This window comes from Macrobrachium nipponense, chromosome 14 (assembly GCF_015104395.2).
Source record: "Macrobrachium nipponense isolate FS-2020 chromosome 14, ASM1510439v2, whole genome shotgun sequence".
Taxonomy (NCBI): Eukaryota; Metazoa; Arthropoda; class Malacostraca; order Decapoda; family Palaemonidae; genus Macrobrachium; species Macrobrachium nipponense.
The window spans coordinates 66,623,574-66,647,351 of NC_087207.1; the positions used below are offsets into that span (position 1 = coordinate 66,623,574).

A 23,778-nucleotide genomic window follows, 5' to 3' on the forward strand; every position below is an offset into this window, starting at 1 on the left:
TCTTCGTTTAACGTAAATAGGTGACTGTCTACTTTTGTTATGCCTTTCAGTAGCGTCCCATTCCTCTGATTTCGGGCCTCGTTGTGGCCTGTTAGTATTCGTTCCGGATACCTCTACTTCAGTGTCACATGAAATCCTCAATCCAGACCTTCGACTGTGGATCTTCAGTATCCAGAAGACTTCAACCCCCTACAGATTGTCTCTCTATCGTCTCTTTGGTCTTTGATCCTGGTAGCTGCAACGCCAGATGATATGAAATCAATCGATCAATCGTGGATCTTTCAATGATCCTCTTCTTACAAACATGCCTTCCATAGTCAAATTATTTGATTTCGTGAAATTCAGGAGAACTGCCTGAATGCTTTGTTTTCTGGTTATTAGTTATGACGCAGGTTCCGGAGCCCTTTCTCTGTATCCGATTCCCATTCCAGAACCCTTCCTCTCTACCCAATTCAGATTCCAGAACCCTTTCTCTATATCCGAATCCAGAAACCTTTCTCTCAATCAGATTCCAATTCCAGAGCCCTGCCTCTCTATCCAATTCCGTTTCCAGAACACTTTCTCTCTATCCGATACCGATTCCAGAACCCTTTCTCTCTATCCGATTCTGCTTCCAGAACCCTTTCTCTCTATCCGATTTCGATTCAGAACCCTTTCTCTCTATCAGATTCCGATTCCAGAACCCTTTCTCTCTATCCGATTCCCATTCCATAAACCTCTCTCTCTATCCAATTCCGATTCCATAACTCTTGCTCTATCGATTCAGATTCCAGAACTTTTCTCTCTATTTGATTCCCATTCTAGAAACCTTTCACTCTATCCGATTCCGAATCCAGAAGCCTTTCCTTCTAACCGATTCTAGAGAGAGAGAGAGAGAGAGAGAGACTTATTACTGCAAGCCATGAATCCAGATGAAGAAAAAACAGAAACCCGCAACGGTCACCAGACCAAACCAAATATATGAATGAAAGGCGAGAAACTGCGATAAATACAATGACAAGAAACTTTCTACTCCTACTACCAGTGCAGCTTTCCAATTTCCTACATAGATTTCTTACAAGTTCGTCAATATTCTTCTTGGTTTCTGATCTTCCTCCAAATCTTCTGTTCATTTTTTTAACCTGATATAACAATGCAGCTTTCCAAGTTCATATATAAATTCCAGTCTTAATTTTTTTCTAGTCTTAAGTATTCTTTTAAACCTCATATCACAGTGAAGCTATCCAGGCTCATATATAAATTCCTAACAAGCTCATTTTTTTTTCAATTTTCCAAAGGCCTTAAATCTTTTCATTCCAGTCTGAGGTCATGTTTCGTGATATCACATTTTTTTCCCGTTGGCCGAGCCAATTCCTCCACATTCCAGGCGAATTTTCCAGATTTCCGAGTCAGTCAGTCAGTCAGTACAGCATCAGCGGCAGCAGCGTAACGAAATAAAACGAGCGACTGCCAGGTTCTGAACGACCAGCGATCAGTCAGCCGAAAAAAAAGAGAAAAATTGAAAGAATCAAAACAATGCTAAAAGGGAGAGGAAAGGAAAACGGAAATGGATGAAAACTAGGTCGACACCCCATATCGTGTGAGGGCGGGAGAGCGGGAGGGAATGGGGGTTGAGGGGGGGGGGGTGGGGGTGTACCCGAAAATAGCCCTTCAGGGAGAAAATTGCCATTGATACATGGCGCTATTCACTTACACGGATTAGGTGCCGTTTGCTCTCTGATGCTCTGGCAAATACACCGTAAAGAGTATGATGCGTGGAGGACTGACTTTTGAAAAGTGAAGTGAGTTGTGAGTTGTGAAGTGGTGTGTGTATGTATGTGGTCTATGTCTGTAATATATTGTTATATGTATAATGTATGTATCTATCTAGATTATATATATATATATAATATAATATATATAATAAGATATATATTAATTTATATAATTTATATAATATATATATATAATTTATTTTCATATACAATGTTTGAGGAGCCAATAACAGTATTTTTTTTATCGGATTGTATATTTATTTTCATTAGAGAATATATTATATATATATTATATATTAGATATATATATATATATATATATATATATATATATATATATATATATATATATATATATATATGAAAATAAATTATACAATCCGATAAAAAAAATACTGCTATTGGCTCCTCAAACATTGTATATATAATATATATATATATATATATATATATATATATATATATATATATATATGTGTGTGTGTGTGTGTGTGTGTTGTGTGTGTGTGTGTGTGTGAAATTAAATCATACAATCCGATATATATATATCGGATTGTATAATTTATTTCCATACTATCTATCTATCTATCTATATATATATATATAATAGATATATATATATATATATATATATATATATATACGTATATATATATATATGAAAATAAATTATACAATCTGATAAAAAAAATTACTGCTATTGGCTCCTCAAAGATTGTAAATTAATTCAGCTTTGTCCCGGAACGAGTTCCTCGTTGGACGAGTGGTTTTCGCGCTCGGCTACCAATTCGGTAGTCCAAAGTTCGATTCTCGGCTCGGCCAACGCGGAATCAGAGGAACTTATTTCTGGCGATAGAAATTCATTTCTCGATATAATGCGGTTCGGATCCCACAATAAGCTGTTGGTCCCGTTGCTAGGTGACCAATTGGATTTTCATGACCGGATGAAAGAACCCCGAATTGAGGGATGCATTTCAACTGTACTGGTCGGATTATAATAAATCAGGGAGACGAGTGGCTACGTAGCTAATGACAGGGTCACGTTCGGAGTCATTTTGGTTTGACTGTGGATGGGGTACCTTACTCACCAGGAATCGTGACACAGGTCTCTCCTCCTCCTCCTCCTCCTCCTCCTCCTCCTCCTCCTCCTACCCCTCCCCCTCCGTCTCCTCCTCCTCCTCTTTTTTTAGGTGAATAAAGCTAAGGCTTATGGTGTTTCAAATTCTCGAGGAGGAGGAGGAGGAGGAAGAGACGGAGGGGGAGGAGGAAGAGACGGAGGGGGAGGGGGAGGATGAGGAGGAGGAGGAGGAGGAGGAGGAGAAGGGGGACTAGGGGGAGGTGGAGGAACGGAGGATGGGGAGGAGGAGGGGAGAAGGAGGGGGAGTGGGGAAAAGGAGAGGAGTAGTAGTAAGAGGAGGAGGAGGAGGAGGAGGAGGAGGAGGAGGAGGATGGAGTAGGGAGAGGGGAGGAGGAGGAGGAGGAAATCATGATTTAGCATCCATCATCAGACAACACTGCCTGCGTATGTTGTTCAAGTTTATATTTCTTTAAAGAATCTCCAGTTCCTCGAAAATTCCTTGTTTGTTTATTTTTCATTTATTTATTTATTTATTGTTTTTTTTTAACACAAACCTCCCCACCCCCTTGAATCTCTTCCTATCAACCCTAATGCGACCTGAAGATGACGCCCCATCTAAGAAGGCGCCAGAGATGTGAAAAACAAGGTCGCGTAGAAGGGAGGGTAGGGGAGGGTATCGTGAAATAGGGGGGGGGGGGGCGATGGAAGGGTGGAGTGGAATGAACGGAAATGTAAAAACGTAGCAGGGAGGAGGAGACATGAGAAATTGGTTTGGATTCTTGTCTCTTTATCCTTTGTTGTTGAGTCCCCCCCCCTCCCCCCCGCCCGGCACCACATAAGCCATTGTTGAGCAGGCGATGCCTTACAAGACGCTGAAAGGGTAGATGCAAAATATGACGAGGTGATTATTCACTGCAGATTAAAGGGGAAACTTTTACATCTCTACTTTTTTTCAAAGATCTCTTTTGCGTAAAGGATGAATTACTCGCGTTGGTGCTGTAGCTTTTTTTCTCTTTGTGTAAAACCTCGCGGGACAGGTAATCATATCCTTTTACGAAACCCAAGCCAAAATAAAAATTAAAAAAAGGGGGCTAAGGGAGCGGGGGTGGGGGGAGTTAAGTGGAGGAGGCAGAGGAGAACCTGGCGAAGCCCCAAAAGGAAGCAGAACCCTTTTTCTTGAAGGATGAGAGATTATTAAGAGTCACTTGAATTAACACGTTACGAGATATCTTTTTTTTTTCGCGTGATTCTAATAGGTCATTTTAGAATCTTGCTTTATACCTACTTTTATTCGCTTTAGGAACTGGAAGTTCCTCGTTGGACGAGTGGTTTTCGCGCTCGACTACCATTCCGGTGGTCCTAGGTTCGATTCTTGGCTCGTCCAACGGAGAATCAGAGGAATTTATTTCTGGTGATAGAAATTCATTTCTCGATATAATGTGGTTCAGATCCCACAGTAAACTGTAGGTCCCGTTGCTAGGTGACCAACTGGTTCCTAGCCACATAAAAATATACTTTTCTTTTTAGGAACTGGAATGTGGGAGATTTAGGTCTGACGCCAAGCGCTGGGACTATGAGGTCATTCTGCGCTGAATAACCAGTCAAGGAGGTTTGAGAGGTGTAACAAGAGGGAAACTTTGCCGTTGCACTATGAAATCTTTGTTAAGGAGAGGGTGGAAAGTAAGATGGAGGAAAGAGAATATGAAAGGAGCAACAGTAAAAGGAATGAAAGGGGTTGCAGCTAAGGGCCGAAGGGACGCTGCAAAGAACTTTAAATAATGCCTACAGTACAACTCTCGAGTTCCACTGATGGAGATTACGTGCTCAAGTCCTTCATCTTCATATACCTTAATACCATTCAAAGCAGATGGAAATGTTAGCTTAGCTGTTAAGGTTCTAAACGAGACCGTGGCCATAATATAAACTCTTTTATCGGGGCAAAGAACTGCCACGACGGCAGTAAAGGTACCATGGCTGACGTACAGCATTTCTGGCAAATTTCAAAGAAAAAACACCATACCTTAAGAGCCCATGTTACGATGCTGCATATCACTCTGATGGGTTGACAAAGTACAATCCAACATTTTTGTACTGAATCGAAGTGGCAGATCCACATTCATCAACGGCTTCGTACCTGCAAATATTATTATCATTTGAAGGTAGGAGACCCTCTCTCAAACATGTTTTGTTAAAGAGGATGGTAGCATCAGTGGAATTTATTTTATATAAGGTCTTTTCAATTCTTCTTATTACTTTCTTCACATTAGGGCTGATATTTGCTAATAACTGGCCGATGTTCATATTCTGGTTACGGAAATATCCTCTAAAAATATTAAATTAAAAAGAATATTATTATTATTATTATTATTATTTATTATTATTATTATTATTATTATTATTCAGAGGATAAAACCTACAGGGGTAACTCACTTGAAATTCAAGCTTCCAATGGAAGCTTGAATTTCAAGTGGAGCTCATTTGAAAGAAATGACGGAACATGTTAGAAATCAGCTGACAGAAAAAAAATTAACTAAATAACCAGGCAAAAATACAGATAAATGATTAAAATGCAAGGTGGCTGTAGGGTAGTAATTTCGTTTGTTTGTATGGTGTTTTCACGTTGCATGGAACCAGTGGTTATTCAGCAACGGGACCAACGGCTTTACGTGACGTCCGAACCACGTCGAGAGGGAACTTCAATCACCAGAAATACACATCTCTCACACCTCAGTGGAATGCCCGAGAATCGAACTCGCGGCCACCGAGGTGGCAGGCCAAGACCATACCGATCACGCCACTGAGGCGCTTGTAAGTTAGTAATGCACTGCATCCTCGCTTGAATTTTGGAAGTGCTGAGTGTGCAGCATCCTCAAAAAAAATAAATAAATAAATAAAAAAGAAATAAATAAAAAAAATAAATAAATAAAATAAAAGAGAAAGGCTGGAAGATTTGGGCTCTGGAGACCGACGTTCTGAGAGGTCTCTCTCTAATGAACTGATGATCATAGAGTTCAGACCAAAGGCCAAGCATTGGGACTTATGCGGTCATTCAGCGCTGGAAAGGAGAGGAAAACCTCAAAGCAGTTGCACTATGAAATAATTGATAAGAGAGAGTGGATAGCGAGATGGAAGAAAGATAATATGAATGGAGGTACAGTAAAAGGAATGAAAGGGGTTGCAGCTAGGGGGCGACGGGACGCTGCAGAGAACCCTTAGTAATGCCTACAGTGTACCCCGTGAGGTGCACTGACGGTTTTAACCCCCAAAGGGAAAGAGATTTCTCTGTAGCGTTGGTGAAGGCAGGTGGGAAGAGAACTTGCGCGCACACCATAAGCAGTTAGACAAGATATCATATACCTTTTTATCCTTTCTTTTATTTGGAGTTGAATGAACTCTTGAAAGCCAGTGGACATGTAGCCAGTAATCCTAAAGCTTCTATTCTGGCTCGGGACTGGCTTGAGTGCATCAATTCTCAGGAGAGAATTATATTTTGGTTAATATAGAATGAAAAAAAGGTCGCCCTAGACTATATACATCCTCATTTTGCACTTTTGTACTAGCACTATATATCCTCATCTTTTACTTGAACATTATATCCTCATTTTGTACTTAAACTATATCTTCTCATCTTGTAATAAACTATATAGTACCTCATCTTGTTATTGAACTATATCTTCTCGTTTTGCAATTAAACTATATATTTTCATCTTGTACTTAAACTATATATATTCTCATTTACTACTTAAACCATGTATTCTCATTTTGTACTTAAACTACAAATATATTCTCATTATGTACTTAAACTACAAATATATTCTCATTATGTACTTAAACCAAATATTCTCATTTTGTAATTAAACTATTCGTTCTCATCTTGTACTTAAACTATATATTCTCATTTTGTACATAACCATATACTCTCATTTTGTAATTAAACTATATATTCTTATTTTGTACTTAAACTATATATTCTCATCTTTTACTTAAACCATATATTATCATTTTGTAATTAAACTATACATTCTCATCTTGTACTTGAACTATATATTCTCATTTTGCTCTTAGACCATATATTCTCACTTTGTAATTAAACTATACATTCTCATCTTGCACTTAAATCATATATTCTCATCTTGTAATTAACTATATATTCTTATCTTGTACTTGGACTATATGCTCCCATTTTGTACTTAAACTGTATATTCTCATTTGTACTTAAACCATATATTCTCATTTTGTAATCAAACTATATATTCTCATCGTGTACTTAAACCATATATTCTCATCTTGTACTTAAACTATTTATTCTCATTTTGTATTTAAACCATAAATTCTCATTTTGTAATTAAACTATACAGTCTCATCTTGTACTTAAACTATATCTTTTTCATCTTGAAATTAAACTATATACCTCATCTTGTTCTTGAACTATATCTTCTCATTTTGTAATTAAACTATACATTCTTATCTTGTACTTAAACTATATACTCCCATTTTGTACTTAAACTATACATTCTCATTTTGTACTTAAACTTTATAATCTAATTATGTACTTAAACACCACTGTAATATTCACCATCAATTTGATCTTCAGTCGTGTAATCTGCCGAGAGAAAATATGGGCTGCAATGAGACTCGCGAAGCCAAAGTGATCACGTTTATAATTATCTGGTGAACAAATCTTGGAAGTTTCTTCCAACTAAAATCCTTTAACCAAGGAATATGAGTCGGTTAAGCAGCCAGCGTTAATTAAAGTAATTTCCTTAATTGGCTCATTTACCTTTAATGACTTCATTATCTGATTCGCTATACAGTTCAGAGTCTCTTTTAGTTACGATAAAAAGAAAGGAACTTGATTTGTACAGAGCTGGTCTGTTTCATATCCTAGAGAAAAATAACTGAGGGCCTGAAATGACCTCACTCAAGGTCACTTTTCGAAATCGATGTATACTTACTTTATTGCTTCGTTCGAGAAAACAGTTGAACCCTTTTCGTATCCTTTTACTGTAACTCCATTCATATTACCTTTCTTCCATCTTGCTATCCACTCTCTCCTAACAATTATTTCAACGTGCAACAGCGAGTTTTTCCTTCTGTTACACCTTTCAAACCTACCTACGCTCAATTTCCTTTCCAACGCTGAATGACCTCATAGGTCCCAGTGCTTGGCCTTTGGCTTACTCCATTTCAAAGAAAATCATTGAGATGACGTTTGAGTACACAAGGGAGATTTTAGGACTTGAGAAAGATTTTTCTACAACACAAAGGAGATTTTAGGACTTGAGAAATATTTTTCTACAAACAAAGGAGATTTTAGGACTTGAGAAAGATTTTTCTACAAACAAAGGAGATTTTAGGACTTGAGAAAGATTTTTCTACAAACAAAGGAGATTTTAGGACATGAGAAAGATTTTTCTACAAACAAAGGAGATTTTAGGACTTGAGAAAGATTTTTCTACAAACAAAGGAGATTTTAGGACTTGGGGCAGATTTTCCTACAACACAAAGGAGATTTTAGGACTTGGGGCAGATTTTCTTACAACACAAAGGAGATTTTAGGAATTGAGGTAATTTTTCTACAACACAAAATAGATTTTAGGACTTGCGGCAGATTTTGCTACAAACAAAAATTTTACGACTTACGGCAGATTTTTCTACAAACAAAGGAAATTTTAGGACATGAGGCAGATTTTTCTACAACACAAAGGAGATATTAGGACTCGAGGTAGAGTTTTCTACAACACAAAGGAGATTTTAGGGCTTATGGCAGCTTTTCTACAAGACAAAGGAGATTTTAGGACTTCAGGCAACTTTTCTACAACACAAAGGAGATTTTAGGACTTGAGGCAGATTATAGGACAGCAGACACAGGCAGCGGATCCATCCAGAAGACCCATTTGTCCTTGTTCTCCTTGTCATTTGTCAGGGGTCGTGAGACTTGCCTTGATAACAAACTTGATTTAGTGTGGCTTTTCAATCCGCTTTCTCCTCCTCTTCTTCTTCTTCTTCTTCGTGTATCCTGACTTTATTCTCTCTCATCAGTAAAATTCGTATCGTGTTAACTTACAAATTCTATCTTCACTAGGAAATCGTATCTTCATTTAAGAATTGTATCTCCCCTCAAGCATCATTTTACCATCTCCCGAGTGATATCATGACACGTGAATAATCTCATCACTCTTGAAATATATCTTTACTCAAGAATTACCTCAGCCATTATGAGATAGATATATCATCACACCTGAATTCTCTCATCAAATGAGAATTGTATCTTCACTCACAATTACATCTTCATTTGATGATCAATTGAAGATTATTTTCACTTTCGAATTATATAGTTGCTTAGAAAATATTTCAGGGATTGCCTCATCACTCGGGAATTATATCCTCACTTATGAATTACACTTGCGAATTATATCTCCATTGAAGATTATTTATTCGCACGTGAATTTTCACTTTCGAATTTTATAGTTGCTTAGAAAATATTTCACGGATTACCTCATCACTCGGGAATGACATCTTCACTTATGAATGACACCCTCACTTGCCAATTATATCTCCTTTCCAAAATTATCCAGTGATAAGGGAATTGTCTCCAAACCTTCGAATTATATCTTCACTGCTTAGTTACCTCATCATTAGCTAATTACTCCACCAACCTAGAATGGTAATTATATCCTCACCCAGTAATTCCACATTCTGGACACCCACGATAATTTCATTGATCAAAGAAAATAAGCTCATCTATTGAAAGTGACGAAACTCTCTATCATTATTAAATTGTTCCATCTTACTCTAATAACACAGATCTTTCAATTAAATATATCGGAAGTAATGAATGTCTCTAATACACTGCTTCAACTTTTCTTTCAAAATATAGATGGACCACTTAGCCCTGAATATGAGATTGGAGGAGGGATATTTAAACCTATTTGTCAGTCTATCTCTGGACCTTGGTCCTTGTAAGACCTAACCCCTTTCCACAGACCTTGGGAGTCTGGTGGGAGTGGAAATGATCCTTAGGTCAATGGAATCAGCAAGAGTGTAACCTAAATTATAAGTGCAATTCCCCTAGAGTTTCTGAACCTCCGCCCTGATCACTGAGTGGGGGTGTATTGTGGCTCTACAGTAATCGTCATATCAGAGGCATTATTATTTTGATATATATAAGTATAACAATGAATTCTATCTATCGAAGTGCCGTGTCATGGACGTTGGCGGCTATTTGCCTTCACCTCTCTCGATCTCTAGCTGCTTGCATTAGTTGATTTACGGTGTAATCTCCATCGAAGTCTCCCACCAAGCAGTCCAAGTATTTTACTCTTTGTCTACATCTCGCTCTCCTCCCCTCTATCCTTCCAGTAAGGCACAACTGCTCTATCTTTCCACTTCTTATTATATGTCCAACAAAATTCATTTGTCTTTTCCTTATTTCTCTTACAAGGCCTCTATGTTCCAATTCTTGCTAACACCACCTCATTTGTCACACTATCTGTCCATGATATTCTCAGCATTCTTCTATAAAACCACATCGCTACATTCAACTTGGCTTTCATAAATTAATCAATATAAAATCGATTATATTAAAAGTGGAGTTAAGATAGAAATGTTACATTAATGTAGAAATCGCAAGAGAAGATGTAATAGAGAATTGTTGGCTTAATAAACCAGCTCATAAAAACGTAGTTACTGATACAGTACGTAACATGAAAATGAAATTTATCACCCAAAAATTTATCTGTGAAATATGTTCATTCGAAATCCCTTGTGTTTCCTAACAGAACAGTAAATACGAGCCATGGACCCCATCAAAAGACAATTACTGGACATTCAAACCGGCTGAACTATAGCGGATCCGGATTAACCCGAATGAAAAGTTCAGCAAACGAGATCACTGATCCGACACTACTGATCCCGTCATGCCAATCCAGGCTCAAGTCGCAAAGCCTCTTTGGCGGGATCAGGGCTCAGCCATTATGATTTTCGAGTGGCGATGAAGCGAACTTCTTCTATAATCGTTCGTCCAGGCCAGAATAGAGGTTTTGGTCTGCCTGTCCCTGCATGGCCGTTCTCCCACTGCTTATAAATAATGTCGACTCGTTCTTAATTCTCGCTGCTCGTTTAAGAACGGAGGGTCAATGTACCGTGGAGCTGATGCAGTAATAGTTCGTCGTGATGTAATTGACGCAAGGCCTTCGTCAGCAGCTAAATAAAAATCTAAATTCGTCCGTTATTAGTTTATAATATTAATAAGCAGACGATTTGGGATTTTTATATAGCTGCTGACGAAGGCTTTGCGCCAGTTACTTCACGACGAAATATATATATATATATTTTTTTGCGTACTTAACTCCTTAGTTACGATGAGAAATTATTTCGCAATGGGTATTGCCGAGGAACTTGGCAAGCATGGTTTTGCAGTACCCAGTGACAAAAATTTATAATATAGTCTTACTTCATATTTTGATAAGAATGATTCTGTATTACCCTCTGAAATAAGTCTTATAATATATTGTCTTACTTCAGATTTTGATAAGAATGATTTTGCATTACCCAATGACAAAGACTTATGATATATTGTCTAACGTCAGATTTTGATAAGAATGATTTTCCATTACCCACTGACAAAGTCTTATAATATATTTTCTTGCTTCTGATTCTGATAAGAACGATTTTACATTACACACTGACAGATACCTATAGTATATTTTCCTGTTTCAGATTCTGATAAGAAAGATTTTGCATTAACAACTTACAAAGGCTTAAAATATATTCTCCTGTTTCAGATTTTGGTAAAAATGAATTTGCATTACTTATTGACAAAGATTTTGGTAATATATTCTTTTGCTTTATCCACTGACAATATCTTGTTTCATAATCTTACAGGTACTAAGTAAGAATGAAGTCGTTTCCACCACTGACAAAGACTTCATCAAGAATAAAATTTGTTTTACCCTCTGAAGAATGATTTAGATGTAGCTATTGACAAAGGCCTTTGCCTATGTCACTGTACTACGAATACTTAGAAATAGTTTGCAGTTCCTTTTGGGTACTTAATGCATTATAACTACAGTAGATTCACATCAGCCGTGCATCTGATGTCTAGGGCAGTCCTTTACGACGCTCCTGATTGACTGTTGATAAGCCAATCACAGGGCTGGGAACTCTGTCTCTCTCGTGAGAGAGACTGAGAGTTTCCAGCCATGTAATTGTCTTATCAACAGACAATCAGGAGAGTCGTAAGGGACTGCCCTAGACATCAGAAGCACGGCTGATATGAAATCTACTAATATTAATTTTTTTTTCACTTACTCGGGAAGTAAGCCTACAAACTACTTTGTTGTTGTTGTTGTTGGGGGGTACGGGGCGGGCGGGGAGGGGTAGAAAGCCTTATGGAAAAGCCTAAAAAGGTGTGAAAACAAAAAAGTGTTTGCGGGGGGGTGGGGGGGGAGGTTTGTTACGAAAGCCTTATGGAAAAGCCTAAAAAGGTCTGAAAAAGGTGTTTTACGTTGAGTTAAAGATACAGGAATTTTGGGATAGGATATTAATGATTTATTTATTAGAATAAAAATGTCAAAAAAAATAATAATGTGCATTTAAACAGTACAGACAATTGTTTTCAATAAAATATAGCGTTTTCATTTTAATTTTCGTTGGTGAAACAAATGTTTTGCATCAACTACCGAGAACACTCTGGACTTGTTTAATTTATATTGCATTATCTTTATTCTGTTCCAGCAACTTGTGAGAATTTAGTAAAAATGATTCGGTCATGGATGCTGAAGATAAATGATTTCATTAAAGCAACTGACCTGGACTTGATACTATGATTTTGTTTTCAACATTGACAAAGTTTGTTAAAATGATTTTATTTTTGGTGCACTAAAGGACATTGTAAAGGGATTTATTTTCAGTGGCAGGCGATAAGTGGATGAATTCATTTTATTATCGCTATCATTGCTTAGGTGATTTCTGTCCTTCTAATCGTTGTGTTTTATTGAGCTCAGAATGATTTTCAATTAGTCACTGAGGAAGTAGTCCTAAATTAAGGAAGGTAATCAAGTGTTTAGGCTTAATCTGTTTTCTCTCTTGCAATACACACACATACATGTACGTATATATATGATATGTATATGTATATATATATATATTTATATATATATATATATATATATATATATATATATATATATATATGTGTGTGTGTGTGTGTGTGTGTGTGCGAACTTGCTCTACATCCTACATAACCTAACCTCAACTACTATAAATACAGTATGGCCTTACCTCCCATATTGCCAGGGGTAATGTCAAAACAAAACCTCTAGTTGTTTACTTGATAACTTATCATCGACTCTCCGATAACGATTAGGAAGTAATACCTGATTGGAAAGTACCTTCTTCTCTGTGGTGGATTTTTGCGGTCATTGCCGATAAACGTGATTTTTTAAAAGTTAATCGTCCTCAAAATCACGAGGAATCGGTTTAATGTATCGATGGTTATCTTTATTGATACAAAAACTAAACAACAAATTATTATTATTATTATTATTATATATTTTTTGCTCTATCACACTCCTCCAATTCGACTGGGTGGTATTTATAGTGTGGGGTTCCGGGTTGCATCCTGCCTCTTTAGGAGTCCATCACTTTTCTTACTATGTGCGCCGTTTCCAGGATCACACTCTTCTGCATGAGTCCTGGAGCTACTTCAGCCTCTAGTTTTTCCAGATTCCTTTTCAGGGATCTTGGGATCGTGCCTAGTGTTCCTATGATTATGGGTACAATTTCCACTGGCATATACCATATCCTTCTTATTTCTATTTTCAGGTCTTGATACATATCCATTTTTTCCTTTTCTTTCTCTTCAACTCTGGTGTCCCATGGTATTGCGACATCAATGAGTCATACTTTCTTCTTCATTTTGTCAATCAACGTCACGTCTGGTCTATTTGCACGTATCACCCTATCTGTTCTGATACCATAGTCCCAGAGGATCTTTGCCTGATCGTTTTCTATCACTCCTTCAGGTTGGTGTTTGTACCACTTATTATTGCAAGGTAGCTGGTGTTTCTTGCACAGGCTCCAGTGGAGGGCTTTTGCTACTGAATCATGCCTCTTTTTGTATTGGTTCTGTGCAAGTGCCGGACATTCGCTTGCTATGTGGTTTATGGTTTCATTTTTCGTATTGCACTTCCTACATATGGGAGAGATGTTATTTCCATCTATCGTTCTTTGGACATATCTGGTTCTTAGGGCCTGATCTTGTGCCGCTGTTATCATTCCTTCAGTTTCCTTCTTGAGCTCTCCCCTCAGTAGCCATTGCCACGTGTCATCGCTGGCTAGTTCTTTAGTTTGTCTCATGTATTGTCCGTGCATTGGTTTGTTATGCCATTCCTCTGTTCTGCTTGTCTTTCTCCTGACTGTATATTTATGGGTCTTCGTCTACTTTTATCAGTCCTTCTTCCCATACACTCTTGAGCCACTCGTCTTCACTGGTCTTCATATATTGCCCAGTGCTCTGTTCTCGGTGTTGACGCAGTCCTCTATGCTTAGTAGTCCCCTCCCTCCTTCCTTTCTTGTTATGTATAGTCTGTCCGTATTTGCTCTTGGGTGTAGTGCTTTGTGTATTGTCATATGTTTCCTCGTTTTCTGGTCTATGCTGCAAAGTTCTGCCTTCGTCCATTCCACTATTCCTGCGCTGTATCTGATTACTGGCACTGCCCATGTGTTTATGGCTTCTATCATATTTCCGGCGTTGAGTTTTGACTTGAGTATCGCCTTGAGTCTCTGCATATATTCTTTCCTGATCGTATCCTTCATCTCTTGATGTTTTATATCCTCTCCTTCAATTATTCCTAGGTATTTGTATCCCGTCTCATCTATGTGTTTGATGTTGTTCCCATCTGGTAGCTTTATCCCTTCAGTCCTTATAACTTTGCCCTTTTGTATGTTGACGAAGGCACATTTTTCTATTCCAAACTCCATCCTGATGTCCCCAGATACAATCCTTACAGTCTGGATTAGGATATCTATTTCCTTGATGCTCTTACCATACAGCTTGATGTCGTCCATGAACATCAGATGGTTAATTCTGTTGCCTCTTTTCTTGAGTTGGTACCCAGTATCCATCTTCTGCAGTACTTTTGTCATGGGAATCATGGCTACTATTGAAGAGTATGGGGACAGTGAGTCGACCCTGGAAGACTCCCATCCTCCTTGGATATTAAACCTCTGCTAGTCTTATTCCAGAGCTTGTAAGTATTGTTTTCCAGTTGCGCATTGTATTTTTGAGGAAGCTGATGGTGTTTTCCTCTGCCCCATATATTTTCAGGCATTCTATTAGCCATGTGTGTGGTACCATGTCGAAGGCTTTCTTATAGTCTATCCATGCCATGTTTAGGTTGGTTTTCCTTCTCTTACTGTTCTTCATTACCATTTTGTCTATCAGGAGCTGGTCTTTTGTGCCCCTACACTTCCTTCTGCAGCCTTTCTGTGGTGGGGATGGATTGTTTGTATCCTCCAGGTCAGTTGTATAGCCTTTCGCTGATGATACCTGTTAGTAACTTCCACATTTTTGGTAGACAGGTGATAGGCCTGTAGTTACTGGCTATATTTCCCTTACTCTTGTCTTTCTGACTAAGGATGTTCTTCCTGTGGTCATCCATTTGTGCGCATGATGATTTGTGATACAATGCTGGAGTTGTTCTGCTATTCTTGGGTGTAGGGCCTTGAAGTTTTTTAGCCAGTATCCATGGACTTCATCGGGACCTCTGCTTTCCAGTTGGGCATTTTCTTTAAGTTGGTGTCTGTGTCTGTCGTGATGTCAGTGAATCTTTGTTTTATTCTCCCTGTTTCTTCCTGGAGCCATGTTGCATGTTTGTTGCGTGATACCGGATTGCTCCAGATGTTTTCCCAGAGTCTCTTACCTGGTCCAGCTTCAGAATTTCTTGGTGGTTGTCTTCCCCTCTTAGTTGGCTGTATAGTCTTCTCTGGTTGGTTCCGAATAGTTTGTTCTGTTGTTATCACTTATTCCTGTTCATCTTCTATTGTATTGTTTAGTCTCCTCCCCTGGACTTTGTATTTCTCGTTCAGTTCCTCCCTTGTTTTCTTGCTTCTTAGCCTTTTTTGTGCCATCTCTTTCAGTTTACTCAAGTCAGATCTCATCACCTTGATTGCTTTTCCAGGCGCTTTTTTCCAAGGCGGTTGCTGTTTTGGTTTCTGTTGGGTTGGTTGTGCTGGTGGTGTTGGTGTCGTATCCCCATCAGTTTATGTTACTACTAATCTTGCTCCTGCATATGTTCAAGTTATTTATTTCTGTGATATTGGTGGTGTGTATAGTCTCATTATTATTATTATTATTATTATTATTATTATTATTATTATTATTATTATTATTATTATATTATTATTATTATTATTATTATAACTGTATTTTTGGGTATTTTTATATGTCGCCACTTTCCAACCTTCCTTCTGGGGATGAACTTAGACTTAAGGGCCTCAGGAGTGTCACTATCCATACCAGCAACCTTGAAAACTATGGAGTCACACTAATATCTGTCGTTTTCGGTTATTTTTATGTCACCCCCTTCTCAGGCCTTTCTCACCCACCCCCTTCCTATCGGGGTTGAACTTGGGGTGTTGCTATTCTTCTCAGCGACCTCGAAAACTATGGATTAGACACTAATATCTGTTGTTTTTGGTAATATTTACATTTCGCCCCCTTCCACATGGGCCCCTTTACTCAACCAATTGTCCAATTTTAATTTTGCTTCCATCATAACCTTTCCCGGTTTATATTGACTTTTATTTAAAATCTCAATAAAATAAGTCAAGAAATGTGGATTTATATAGCATCCTTACAAACAAACGAGGAGACATTTTCTCTTGTATATATATATATATATATATATATATATATATATATATATATGTATATGTATATATATATATATATATATATATGTATGTATATGTATATATATATATATATATATATATATATATATATATATGTGTGTGTTGTTGTGTGTGTAGTGTGTGTGTGTGTATGTGTGCGTGTCTATCGGTGGTAATTTACGAGCCCTTGAAGGTAATTTTGCACTCACATATACATTTAGATATTTTTGGACCTGTTTAGATATCTGTATGTCAACCAATGGTAACAGTTATCACGAGGAAAAAAAAGGTAAAATAGTATGTTTACACTGTTTTGGTGCAATCAACCACAGAGTTAGTCATTGATAACTGGTTGTCTATTGGGTATATAAAGAGGCAACTTCCATACAGACGTGAACTCTTCAGAGGATTACTGCACAGGCAACATGTCAGGTAATTAATCATTAACACTGGATTTTAGTTAAGGAAGTGTGGAGTTTTTACATTTCTAATTTGGTCCAAACTGTCAGATATACTGACTCAGATGCACAATGTCACTGCAAAAAACATCATTGTAAAAATTGGTTTCACAAGTAATAATTAAACACTCTTAGGCTTATCCATCCAAATGCTATGGAAGTTAGGAGGAAAAACTATAAGGATATTTTCCTGTCAACATAAATCTTCAACTTTCGAGGCAAGTACATATGTGTCACCATTAAAAAAATTTATATTTTTGTTTAATACGTAGAATTTTATCATTCCTTATTCCGTGCTATAGCATATTATTATTATTATTATTATTATTATTATTATTATTATTATTATTATTATTATTATTATTATTATTATTATTATTATTATTATTATTATTATAGTAAGTCTTTTTTTAACGTTTAATTAGGTTAGGAACCGATCTAAGCGAATTGTCTTCTTACAACTCCGAAAGGAATGAAATTCAGTAATAGGTGATAAGGGTATGAAACCATTATGGAAGTAGTTACACCTATCAGACCTTTATACAGTTCATTCGTGGTTAATAGAGTCAACACATTATTCCTCCTTAAAAAAAACAAATCACATATCAGAAATAATGCCAAAAGTTTTGTTAATTAACAAAAAACGCGCAGTAGTACTAAAAAAATCTATTGTATGTAGTTCGTAAACCTAGAAAGATATCCTCTATATCATCAGTTTGATACTGTTCTTTCTTTCAGGGGAAGCCGAGACGAAGCAAAAGGCAGATAAGCCAGATTTTCTCATCAGTCAAAGTACATTTGCCTCACTAACTCTCCTCAAAGGGAGTGGTCCAAGTGACGCTGATATCGGACTTGCAAACTGCAGTGGAAGGACAGAACAGCAATGGCTCCGAGACGGTAACTACTTAATCTATGGTGGCAACCCTTCCTACTGCCTAGTCCCAAACTACTCAAACAACACCGTCACCCTGGGGGATTCTGCTTCTCCGGTGGGATGGACCCATGATGAAGCGTCAAGGTTTGTCCCAGAGGGAGGAAACAAAGCTATGGACGTACCCTGGGATGAACCGAGGACTCGAGTGGTATTGTACCCTATGCATGATGGAACTAACCAGAAATGGTGGACTTTGTCTGAGTTGGAAGCTGATCTTGATGGAGCTCCTGAGGCTCAGTACCCTTTTCCAGCCAAAGATGAGACCACCTATAGGCAAGAAGTTGCCCGAACTCTAAGTAACTGGTTAGCTCCATCAACTGACCCACTTCCACATGCAAGGGATGTAGCAACATTCCCTGGATTAGTGTCAACTGATGCACCTAGACTCACTCGAAACTTGGTGTTGGACCTTTCGGTGTTGGGGCAGTCCAGAGATTTTCGCATGACGGTTCCACAGGACTGGCAGGCAACAAACCTTTATGTGCCTCCTGATGAAATGGTTGAGGTTGTCTTGCCAGACTCACTGTCATCAGAGAGAGCTGGCCAAATACAAGTTCGAGTCAGCGCTCATGTGGATATGCTACAACCAACTTCTCCCAATGTATCAGGACGGGGTGAATTTGTTCGGATGCCAGTTGTTTCAGATACTTTCGATCTTACACCTGGAGTGAACAAGATTCGTAGTCAATGTGGAGGGCACTTGATATTCATTTTCTCACCAGGAGAAAACTTCTTGGTTGATGTGGAAGTCAAAAATATTGTGGAAGCTCCTTACTTTAGACTAGGGGAGACTACACCAGGACAATGGGCAGAAGAGTTGAAGAAAGGTACCCCATATGCACTCTTGGAAACCGATTTGGTGGTGACTTTAATATCCACATCTGATGCCCAGGGTATTTCTGACCCGGACAAGCTAATGGGCAGATATGACGAGATTATATCGATGCTCAGTTATGCAGCTGGATTTGATGAAACAGAACATCCACCTAGAGGGAAATTCTGGCTAGTGAACGACAAGCAAATTACTGCTGGAAGTGCACATGCTGGATTTCCAGCCATGTTTGACCGCACTTACTATAACATGGGAAGTGAAACGACTCCTTACGACTGGGTCTCGTGGCACGAACTAGGGCACAATTACCAGCAAATTGCTTACTGGGCAGGTGCGTATGGCACTGAATCGACAGTCAATCTTTATTCCCTGTACATCCAGTGGCAACTCTTCGGTGAGGACCGCCTCGAGAAGCAAGGAGATTACGACCAGGGCAGCGAATCACGTCGATGCAGGAATGACATTTGCGGAGGGGGACGTGTGGGAGCAGTTGGTGTTCCTCATGGAAATCAAGTGGGCCTTCCCTGACCAGGACTGGGAAATGTTTCGTCAGCTGAGGAAGAACACGAGGGCCCTGTCCGCAGAGGACGCGCAGGCTTTAGCCTCGGACGTACAAAAGCAGTACGATCATGTGTACAAGAATTTGAGTAAGATTGTAGGGTCTGACCTCATCAACACCTACGATCGGTGGGGTCTGATGATTTCTCAAGAAGCTCAAGATGAAATTGCCGCATTGGGACTTCCTAAAGCGCCTGGTGATCTCTCTCACAGAACAAAGGAAGACGTCTTTATATGCGGGGAGCCTGCACTAGAAAAACTCCGTGCTGGACAGCGATAAAATGCAAGAGAAATAATTTCTTTCACAGTATTAATGACTAAAATACTTACATAAATATGAATTTAAAGTATTGTAGGCGTCCGCATGTTTTTATTTCAGTTCATTCTATGTTAAGGTAACGAGAAACAATTAGCATTTCTTGTTGTACTAATATCTATAAAAATACACACACCCACATTATATATCTATATATATATATATATATATATATAGATATATATATATATATATATATATATATATATATTTTGATTAGCTTCTATAAATTACAATATACTTTGTTATGGATATTATGTTAGATGTTATACCTTCATTTACAACTTTAATTCCATTTTGTATATGGTTGACAATCATGAGGTGGTAAATGCTTTACTTGGATAGGTGATTACCAACAAAAAACCACACACACACACACACACACACACACACACATAAGTATATGTGTGTGCATGGACTCTATATAAATATAGTAATATAAGTATATGTATATAGATATATATATATATATATATATATATATAATATATATATATATATATATATATATATATATATATATACACAGACGCTCGATGAAGAAACTTCATTAATACATCAAGAAAAAAAAATAAAATTACCTCTGAAAATCTTGGCAAAAGATAAGATCAAGGTCCCATTCCTTTTTTTTTTTTAATCTTGTCTATTTCTGTACTAAGTTGGTTATCTTCCGAAAATCAATTCAATTGTTAATATAACGACACGATGTAACAAGGTAAATAAAATGAGGATGTGATTATTGCATATTTTTCAATTTAACTTCCTTTTTTTTGACATTCAGTACAAAGCATTTTCTTCTTTTTTTTTGACATTCAGTGCAAAGCAATTTGTTTTTTGACATTCAGTAAAAAGCATTTTCTTTATAAGACATTACCCGACATGACTTAATAGTTTAAATGAACTGAAGGTTAAAGCCGTAGTCCTTTTTCGCTTTTACAAGTGTTAAAATGTTTTAATACATTTTTTTTTCAACAAATATTTACATACTGCCGTTCAAAGAGGGTTATCTTTTTTACTTAAACTGTATGTACCGCTAATTGAACGATAAAATATGAATTTGACTTCGATTATTGTTTCGTTGGGACGGAGATACCCCTTATTAAAGGAAATGGCTTAATGTTCAATGTATACCCAAATTTGTATACAAGTATTCAAGTTCTGGAAACATGGCGAACAGAGTTTTTTCTGAATATCTTATTTGTGTGTGTGTGAGAGAGAGAGAGAGAGAGAGAGAGAGAGAGAGAGAGAGAGAGAGAGTTGTATATATCGTTTACTTTAAAGTATATTATCTTTTATTTTATCTGAACGTAGAAAAAGCCATTCTAACACTATTGTTCAACTAAGAATATGAAAAAATATGTGCTGGCATGCTTTCATTGTTGCTTCGCAGCTGTAAAAGTACCACGCTGATAAAAAAAGGATAAAATTCTACAGAGAGGTCGAAGGTCATGCTTGATGAAAGAGTTAAATTCCGTCAAAGGTCGAAGGTCACGAACCTTGAGTTTTGAACATTGCTCGATCATCGAGTCGGTTTCTCCCGAAAGCAGAGATATATCCACCATATTAAAAGTTCACAAATGATTTACTCTGAAAGGAAATGTATTTTTTTTTTTTTTTTTTTTTTTTTTTTTTTTTTTTTTTTTTTTTTTTTTTTTTTTTTTTTTTTTTTTTTTTTTTTTTTTTTTTTTTTTTTTTTTTTTTTTTTTTTGTCATCCTGCAAATTACCATCCAACTTCACTGAATAATTTTTGAAAACTGAACAGCATGAAGCCGGGAGTCTGTTCACGTACCCTGCTTATTAATCTCTCTCTCTCTCTCTCTCTCTCTCTCTCTCTCTCTCTTCTCTCTCTCTCTCTCTGATTTTGGTCAATAAACAACCAATGCGCTAAAAGCACTACGTTCCTGTGTCATAGTACTGATAATTGCTCATATTTTTTCTAGAAATAATAATAATGATAAAAAAGGTTCATTCAACGCATCACTGACCCTTCATGGCGGCCTGGGATTGACGAGCGAAACGCACCGGAGAAAAATGTGATGCATTATGGCCCTTGACAATTGTATCACTGTTGTAAATGAGAAGGAAAACAGGGGGTTTCTGTGGAAGTGAACTGGTAATGCTACCTATTAATTACGTCGAAAGTGTAGAAAACATTGGATACATAGATTTTTACTTTACATACATATTTTCAAGTCTTAATGAATTCCAGCAACATGCGATAGTTTTGGGGTTCTCACTGAATATTTTGGGAGGCGTTTCCTGGCCTAATTCAGTTCTCCACCCTAAATGCAACTCACTCTTCTTCTTTCCCAACGTTGTCCCTACATTAAGAAGTCGGTTGCCTGATGCATTTAACGTTTCATACTTCACTTCCATACTGGAGTCTAAGTTCAACAATCTGTTGACACAACCAAAACTGGATTCCATAATTCCTCAGAAACTCTTGTTTTTGTCTTCCAGACCTTTTACAAAACTCCCACACTACTTTTCTTGTCCCGCCTATTCTGCGATTCATTACGTCTCTTATCCTTCAGATGATATTCATGACATTTACTCCCAAAATACTCGAATGCGTGTCTGTTTTTCTGCTTTCATGCAACCTTTCATCTCTTATAACCTAACTCATGCTAACGGTTACTTTAAACTCGCTCATTCAAGCACTTCTAAACTTACTCAAACATCAGTCAATCTCAACCCCACTCACGACCCCATTTCTCATCCCACAAACGTGTACTTAATCTGCTGTGCTCATCTTTCATCTTCTGTCCATATTCCAGCAAGGAAAAATGTTTATTTTTTTAAATAATACCATTAGGTTATGAGTATTCCAAGAAGGATTGCGAGGTAAAAACATAAGACCAGTGTATGCCAACAATTGGCATAAGCCTAAGAATTCAGTCAATATGAGGTCACGAAGTCTGGAAACCCGGAAAGTTATATGCCTCATTTATTTCCATTACTAAAAAATGTCAATGACATTTATTGTGGTAATGATTAAGATTCTGACCTATCCAAAATTTCCCGATCGTTGATACCTTGCCTAAATGAAAACTAACCAGACAAAATATCCAGACACAAGAAGAGATCCAAAGTATCAGATATTAATATTATTACTGAAGACAGGAGCAGCCTTACGCACAATTCCTAGCAAGTTCGCCGACTTACATGATCTGTCTTTTGTGACGTTTTTTTTTTTTTTTTTGTATGGTGTATTTACGATGCATAGAACCAGTGGTTATTCAGCAACGGGTTTTTATGACGTTGGAATAAAAAATGTTGAGCCAATGGTAAGATCAAGTAGCGTTAATCACTGACAATCATCGAGTGTAGTCTGTTTACAACATATGAAATGGGAGCATTTCATATGTTTTATACATCTAATCCGTCTTAATACTGACGACACCACCTGCTAATTGGTTACAGATCTCCGTCAAACAGCAGGAGTTTCATTTCTTGTTTAGGGAGCAAAGTACTGGGAAAATGGTTGCCACAGGCAATGCATTGCAACATTCACCAGCATTGCTAAAGTAGATTCACATCAGCCGTGCATTTGAGGTCTAAGGCCAGTCCCTTACGACACTCTTCATTGGCTGTTGACAAGCCAATCACAGGGCTGGAAACTCTCAGTCTCTCGAAAGAATTCACATAGGCAGGATGTATGTTCCACCTCGGGAGAGATGGAACATACATCCTGCCTATGTGAAGACTCTCAAAAGAGACTGAGAGTTTCCAGCGCTGTGACTGGCTTATGAACAGCCAATCATGAGCGTCGTAACGGACTGGCCTAGACGTCAAATACACGGTTGATGTGAATCTACTTTAGTAAAAGCTGTAAGCATCAAAGCCCTTAGCGCCTGACCTTGTGGAACACCAGACAAAATATGTCTCCGCTCAGTAACAGCCTCACTGAAAACCGCCGAGCCCTGCTAGTTACTGGAAGAATTGTGA

At 37.7% G+C, this 23,778-nt stretch overlaps 2 protein-coding genes across 2 annotated transcripts in view; one reads left to right on the plus strand and one right to left on the minus strand.

Annotated features, from left to right (window-relative positions):
* Positions 1 to 23,778, minus strand: part of LOC135226256 (uncharacterized) — a 476,135-nt gene that overhangs the window by 379,032 nt on the left and 73,325 nt on the right. The window lies entirely within an intron of this gene.
* LOC135226571 (TRPM8 channel-associated factor 2-like) lies at positions 17,129 to 20,034 on the plus strand. The gene is given in 3 exon segments (XM_064266254.1): positions 17,129 to 17,163; positions 17,928 to 19,384; positions 19,386 to 20,034. Coding segments are annotated over 3 exon segments (1,872 nt in total). The 5' UTR covers positions 17,129 to 17,156; the 3' UTR covers positions 19,794 to 20,034.